Source organism: Morus notabilis, unplaced genomic scaffold, assembly GCF_000414095.1.
Source record: "Morus notabilis unplaced genomic scaffold, ASM41409v2 Scaffold297, whole genome shotgun sequence".
Taxonomy (NCBI): Eukaryota; Viridiplantae; Streptophyta; class Magnoliopsida; order Rosales; family Moraceae; genus Morus; species Morus notabilis.
In genome coordinates, this window is record NW_010357726.1 from 788498 (window position 1) to 796173 (window position 7676).

Below are 7676 nucleotides of genomic sequence, written 5' to 3' on the forward strand. Positions count from 1 at the left end.
TATTTATTTAATATATTTAATAATATTATTTATTTAATATATTATTACATGTTTTCAAAACTTAAACCACCAAACGCAGTTTTAATTTTTTTTAAAACTGAAATCAATCTCTGAATAAAATTACCAAACGCATTTTTAAAAATGATTCTAAAATAAAAATAAAAACATTTTTATTTTTATTTTCATACAAAAAATAAAAACGTTTTGAAAACAATTTCAAACACACCCTTTGTTTTTACCCATCGAAAGAGGTTCTAAAATATATTGGGAAACGTATTCTCAAAACAAAAAAACAAAAAAATTGGAAAACGTAGAAATGACGAAACGCTTCCGTGTAACTGGAGTTTTTGTGAGTTAAAAAGTCCCACATCGACAAGTGTAAAGCAAGGGAAGCGTTTGCAACGCTATAAAACAAGAAATGAATTCCTGAACAAAGCATACCTTTCTCGGCCTTTTGGCTAAGATCAAGTGTAGTATCTGTTCTTATCAGTTTAATATCTGATACGTGAGTGATTCACTCACACGATATTAAATTAATTTTTTAAGGGGGAGGGCCCATCGCAGTAGCTTGCTACTGGGGTCCTCGAGCGTCGCCCATGCGTTGCACTACAGCAAGGGCTTGGCGCACCCCACCAATACTAGTTCAAACGTATACTGGCCCGAGATCTTGGCCCAATTGTAGCTGTGGAAGCCATTTGTAGGGCTCTATTAAATCTTGTAAAGACCAATACTAGTTCAAACGTTTCCTGGTCCGAGATCTTGGCCCAATTGTAGCTGTGGAAGCCATTTGTAGGGCTCTATTAAATCTTGTAAAGACCAATACTAGTTCAACGTTTTCTGGCCCGAGATGATCTTGGCCCAATTGTTGCTGTGGAAGTCACCTGTAGGGGCTCTATTAAAGCTTGTAAGGGCCTTTTTGATATGTAAATAATTTGAATCGCTAATAAAATTTAAAATGTGGATAAGTGATAAAAATTGTGAGTTTTGTAATAAATTTTATTATACATTAAAAAATATGTAAAATCTCACTATAAATTGCATCAAAAAAAGTTTTATAAATTAAAGTAAAAAGTATGCAAAATCTCATTATATAAATTACATTAAAAAACACAACACACAATATGGGTGAGGATTTGTTTTTATTTTCATTACGAACATATTAAAAAAATTATAACTAATAGTTTGAATTGTTCTTGAATTTTTCTCTCTTAAACACTAATTTAAATCCTGAATTAAGGTTTGAATTATAAATAATAGTTTGAGTTGTTAAAAATAAAACTAGAATTTCTTTACCTTGCGCTAAAATCTGAGAAATAATGAAAATTTATATAAATTATGAGAAAGGAGTACGGCTTTTAGAAAATTTTGGTGAGAAATAACTAAAACATTTTTATAGTTTATTTTTTAAATGCTTACTTCTTAATTGACTGCAAAATAAAACAAAAACTTAATAATGGAAACCAAACATTAAAATTATGTTTGGGGCTTTCAAGTTTCTCTACCCCACACGAAAAAAGAGTGAACGACAGCTAGAGTTCCGGGATTGCCTTTGGGCGCGTTGTCGGGCTCCTAGTCATGAAACTTAGTCCCTCGGTTGTCTAGTCGTGAGCTTCTCATTGGTGGTGGCTTTGTTTAGGTAGATCTAAACCGGTTTGGAGTTTGGAAGCTGAGCGGATGGGCTTCATTTATAGACGAGTTTGTCTTTTGGTGGTTGAGATCTCTTGGCCGGCTATTTTCCTCGACAGCCCATTGGTCGGTTACCCTTCACCAGAGGCTTCTAATAGTGGTGGTTGAAGGTTTTTTTTTTGTTTTTTTTTGTTTTTTTAATGTAATTTTCATGTTTGTAATGAGAGTGGTGGTCTCCCCACCCAACCCTCATTTGTTTTGCTATTTGTTGCTAGTTTTGGGTGACTGATTTAAGGCCATTTGTATGTCTGTTAATAAGGTTGTCTTGGCCCGGCTAGAATTTTTTCTATGTTGTGTAGATGTCTCCTCTTTATGGAGTTTGGTTATCTGTCCCTCTAGCGCTTGAAAGCCTATCTCGATGGGAAAGATTTCTTCATTCGAGCTTCATGTGTGCTCGTTGTTAGTGTGTCGAGATGTTCTCCTGTTTTTGGGCCTCATGTGTGCGTCCGTCCCTTTAATGGCCATTAGCATTGTACTTAAATTATTGTTTATCAGTTTTTAATTAAATGTAATTTCCATTTAAAAAAAAACTTTAAAAATCTTATTTATATGTGGAATATAAATCCAAAGAATTAAACAAATTTACTGTTGGAGCAAAATTTCATCCAACACTTATCCAACGTTTCTAGATTAATAATTCGGATTGAATAAGTAAATTATCTAAGGAAATTGGAAGAACACTCCAAGAACACAAAAAATCTATGAATGAGTAATAAAAATAAAATGAAGACAATCATAAGGCAATTGTATTCAGAAATTGAGTGTCTGTCTTTTTCTTTCAAATTGAGAGAATTTATAGTACATTAGGATTGAGAGAGTTTAATTCTCCCATTAATTTGAGAGTTCATTATCTCTTAATTACAATGAGGCTCTTCACCTTTTTGTGAGTTAAAACTGATAAATAATTAATGATAATTAATGTTCAATCATTCAATGTCTTTAATTAGTGTCGGTTACTTCACTTGATGACATCACTCGACCATTGAACTTTCGGCTCAGGAGAACTTGGGCTCTGGCGAGCTTGGGCTTGGGAGAGTTTGGCCTCCGGCAAGCTTGGGCTCGAGAGAGCTTGGCCTCCGACAAGCTTGGACTCGGGCGAGCTTGGACCCGGGAGAGATTGGCCTCCGGTAAGCTTGGGCTCGAGAGGGGTTGACCTCATAAGAGATTGGCCTTTGGCGACCTTGGGCTCGAGAGAGATTGGCCTCCGGCAAGCTTGGGCTCGGGAGAGGTTGACCTGAGATGAGATTGGCCTCAGGCGAGCTTAGGCTCAGGGGAGCTTGGGCTCCGGCGAACTTAGGCTCCGATGAACTTAGGCTTAGGCGTATTTGGGCTCGGGAGAGCTTTTGAATTTATTACACGTTTAATGCTCCCAAAAATGCTGCCCAACATCAGCCTCCCAGTCCACGAGCGTCGCACGCCAAGTAAATGAGACTAAAACTTGCCCGGAAATTTTCACTTTGTTTTTGAACTTACTGAAAATTGCTTCTCCCTTCCAACATATCATGAATGTCAAAGATTTAACAAGGATTTTCCAGAAATTCTTTCCTTTTCTAAAACAACTCATATCTCAAAGATCTTGAACACAAATCACCCAATCACTCCCTGAAAAATCTTTCTTTACTTATAAAAGTAATTAACTTTGCTAACTTCCTTATAAATTGGAATACCTTATGCTTTCACGGCATAATTTCCCAAAAGAATTTTTCTCAATCTGCACCAATCTTCAGTATCTTCTTCATAATTCGTAAGCTTCATTTTTTTTTTGAAATTATTTTTGAAAAGCTTCTAATTTCTACTTCTCTAAAGTAGAAGTGGAATCAGCTAGTTTTCACTACGTGCTTAGATTTGCATTCCCCATTTGCTTTAGTTGCTTTCAACGCTAAGGGAAAGAAATAACTAAAGCCACCTTTTTACTTTTCAATTAGCTTTGCTGACTTTCAACGTGAATGAAAAATGAAACTTGCTACCTTTTCAATTAGCATTGATTTTCTTTTGCTTCCAAAACGTGGTGCTTTCCTTTCTCTCTGTATGAGAAATTTAGTACACTTCATCTTTTACTCCAAAGATGGCGTAATGTAAATGGATCCATAGATTATGTTGCTTTTTTTCCTCTATAAGATATCTTTTTTTATCATAGACTCCAGCAAATGGAAGCGATAAATAAACAGCACCATGATGATGTCGTTAATGGTTTAGCAGCAATGGTGTCGGACGGCTCTAATACTATTTTAACGAACATCGGGTAGCCCCCAAACGCATCAAACTCCGTGCCAACTGAGTTTTTCAAGCTTCAATTGATGGAAATTCTTCTAATTCCTCTTCTTCCCGTGATTCTTTGTATATCCCCGAGACTAGCGTTCAAGACATACGCTCAAAAGTCAAAAGCACAATATTGAAGTTCAAACTCGACAAGATTGGAGATGTCGACAAAGTTCATGAAGGTGGCGACGCCAAAAATAAATGGGAGAAGATTGACTCTCTCAAGCAAACATTCGGGTCCGAGCCTAAACATTTGCTTGGTTTTGACCCCAAAAATCCGATTGGATAGACTTCGAAGTCGACTATTTGCCAGCTGAGGGAACTATGAAAGCTATCCCTGATTAATGCGAACTCGACTCGAAAGACTTTCATAACCATCTCACGCTAGAAGACTTAGAGAGGATTCACACTTCCTATCGTATTCCCTCTGACATTTCACTTCGCCTCCTAATAGAAAGCGAAACTTTAAAATCTCCTCCGGCAGACGGGATTGTGATTTTTGAAGATTTTTTTAAATGTGGACTTTAACTCCTGCTTCATCCATTTTCATAATCTCCTAGCAGACTTCAATCTGAGTTTAAACCAACTTTATCCGAACGCACTACGTCATGCTATTACTTATTTTGTCCTTTGGCGGAAACTTGGATTGGGAGAGCTGACTGTCGACGAATTTAGAGGCATCTATGTAAAAAAGAAATCGTCTGGGCATAGTAGTTCTTTTTACTTCCAAGCAAAACGAAACATGAAGCTCATCCTAGATTGTCTTGAAAACGAAAAGCACTAGAGATCTTCTTGGTTCATAGTTTCTGGAGACTGGGACCTCAACCCAAACGTTATTCCCCCTAAGCCTGATAAGGTTATCTTTTCCAAAGAAATGTTAGATGCTCATTGGCTATGTGACGTGAGAACTTTATCTCCGTCCCCAATGCAAACTTTTGATCCAGATGTGTTGTTCGATGGTATGTCTGACGCGACTACCTTAGAGGAATTTTTGAGTGGTACCAGGCCATTACTTGATCCATCTTGTTCTCTAAATGACATGGAATTATTTTTAAATGTCCTTATTTTTTACGTTTGTCAACCTGTTGACCTTGCTATCTTTGACAAACTAGGTGTGACCTTATTGACACTCCCATGTGCCCTCTTTCTAGCGCCAAAAATGTTGGAGTAAAATTTCATCCAACACTTATCCAACATCCCTAGATTAATAATTCAGATTGAATAAGCAAATTATAAAGGAAATCAGAAGAACACTCCAAGAACACAAAAAACCTCTGAATGAGTAATAAAAACAAAGTGAAGACAATCACAAGACAATTGTATTCAGAAATGAGTGTCTGTCTTTTCCTCTCAAATTGAGGGAATTTATAGTACATTATGATTGAGCGAGTTTAATTCTCCCATTAATTCGAGAGTTCATTCTCTCTTAATTACAATGAGGCTTTTCACCTTTTTATAAGTTAAAACTGATAAATAATCAATGAGAATTAATTTTCAATCATTCAGTGTCTTCAATTAGTGTCGGTTACTTCACTTGAATATCACGCGACCTTTAAACTTTTGGCTCAAGAGAACTTGGGCTCTGGCAAGCTTGGACTCGGGAGAGTTTAGCCTCCGGTAAGCTTGGGCTCGGGCGAGCTTTGGCTCGGGCAAGCTTGGGCTTGGGAGAGATTGGCCTCCGGCAAGCTTGGGCTCGGGAGAGGTTGACCTCAGATGAGGTTGGTCTCAGGCGAGCTTGGACTCGGGAGAAATTGGCCTCCGGCGAGCTTGGGCTCGGGAGAGGTGGACCTCAGATGAGATTGGCCTCAAGCGAGTTTAGGCTCGGGAGAGCTTAGGATTTGGCAAACTTAGACTTAAGTAAATTTGGGCTCCGACGAATTTAGACTTAAGCGTATTTAAGCTCGGGAGAGTTTTTAAATTTATTACACGTTTAATGCTCTCGAAAATGCCGCCAAACATTTACTATGTTGCATCTCCAACTAGTTTTCTAGAAAAAAAAAAAATAAAAAAAAAAGAAAAAAAAAAAAGAAAATCTATGATAACGATTATGAAATTGACCTCCTTAACGTTAAGAGAATTTGTAGCTGTGAGATCCAAACACAGGACCAGAGAAAATAGCAGAAGAATCGAAACTGCAAAAACAGGTCCCACAAAGTTTTTTTTTATTATTATTTATTTTTAAATGATAATGGGTATAACTATAAGATAATACAGAAACCCAGTAAAGAATTTTCATAATCTTTGACACCCATGCTTTCAAACACTTGTATTACTCATTTGTTGTGCTGATTGTTGATGAATAATTAGTGGGTTTGTTTCATTTCAAGTCGTTTACCATTAGAAACGCTTCAGGTTGTTTTCTTTTATCACACACAAAAAAAAAAAAAAAAAAGTTGTTCTTTTATGAGATAAAACATCTTTAGAGTTGGTCAGTTCCTGTAGATGGAAGAAGAAAAGCAAACAAGAAAGGGAAAATATGCAGCTGATTTTTCCTCATTCAGGGAAGCAGAAGCTCGAATCAGGCCATTCATACACAAAACTCCTCTTTTGTCATCTGAATCTTTGGATGCTCTTTCTGGAAGACACCTTTTCTTCAAATGTGAACTTTTTCAAAAGGGGTGAGATCAAGTTCAGTTTTTTTTTTTTTTTTTTTTTTTTTTCAAATGTTTGGTATTTGCATTCTTGTTGGTTGCAATTGATAACTATGTTGTTTCAAGCAAAAAGTAAAAGATAACATTTTGTTTCCTTTTTTGACTATGTAGTGGTGCTTTTAAGTTTAGAGGTGCCTGCAATGCTGTATTTTCACTCAGTGATGATCAGGCTTCTAAAGGGGTTGTCACACACAGCAGGTTTGCTCTTGACTATTTCTGTTCCGTATTCTTTTCTTCCCCCTTTATTTTTCGAAAACTTTCTAATGTATATCCAAATCAGAAATTAACTTGTAAAATTCCGTTTTTTTTTTTTTTTTTTTTTTTGCCTGTGATTTATATTTGAGATTATTATCACCTGATGTGTTCTTCCAAACATAGTGGTAACCATGCTGCGGCACTGTCTTTGGCTGCAAAGCTACGGGGAATCCCCGCTTATATAGTTGTACCGAAAAATGCTCCAAAATGTAAAGTCGAGAATGTCAAGCGGTACGGCGGTCAGATTATCTGGAGTGAGCCCAATATGCAGTCAAGGGAGAGTACTGCAGCCAAGGTTTTGCAAGACACTGGTGCAGTTCTTCTGCATCCTTATAATGATGGGCGTATCATAAGGTATTGTTATTTAAGTATTTTTGAGTCACCGTTTTGGACTCGAATAAAATTCTTGGGAATGAAAAGCATGTAAGATTTGTGAAGCTTCTGATACACTTTTTTGGACTAGGAATACATATTGTTAAAAACACACCCTTGTATTGCTATAGATCTTGTGGGGATAATGTCCTAAACTTCTTTGTGATGTGGTGTTCATTTGTTCTTGTAGCGGGCAAGGAACCATATCATTGGAGCTTTTGGAGCAAGCCCCGAAAATTGACACTATAATAGCTCCCATAAGTGGTCTGTTTGCTTTATTTTAGCGTCGAATTTTAACTCCATCATCGTTGTTGTTCCTCTGAATTTTATCATTGGTGTTATGAAATTATTCCTCTTGCAAAATGCAGGAGGTGGTTTGATATCAGGAGTGGCATTAGCTGCCAAGACCATCAACCCTGCCATCCGAGTATTGGCTGGGGAAACCAAAAGGGC

At 37.0% G+C, this 7676-nt stretch overlaps 1 protein-coding gene and 1 non-coding gene across 2 annotated transcripts in view; both read left to right on the forward strand.

The window, feature by feature from the left end:
• Nucleotides 1-437: 437 nt before the first annotated feature.
• LOC112094617 lies at nucleotides 438-633 on the forward strand. Its single transcript, XR_002903632.1, has one exon. It is a non-coding gene; the product is annotated as a U2 spliceosomal RNA (small nuclear RNA).
• A 5510-nt stretch (nucleotides 634-6143) lies between these two features.
• Nucleotides 6144-7676, forward strand: part of LOC21407049 (serine racemase) — a 2400-nt gene continuing 867 nt past the window's right edge. Inside the window, exons 1-5 of the mRNA XM_024175847.1 lie at nucleotides 6144-6563; nucleotides 6708-6794; nucleotides 6975-7205; nucleotides 7414-7487; nucleotides 7592-7663. Of these exons, the coding sequence (XP_024031615.1) occupies nucleotides 6388-6563; nucleotides 6708-6794; nucleotides 6975-7205; nucleotides 7414-7487; nucleotides 7592-7663 (640 nt within the window). The 5' untranslated portion in view covers nucleotides 6144-6387. The remainder of the gene's footprint in view (nucleotides 6564-6707; nucleotides 6795-6974; nucleotides 7206-7413; nucleotides 7488-7591; nucleotides 7664-7676) is intronic.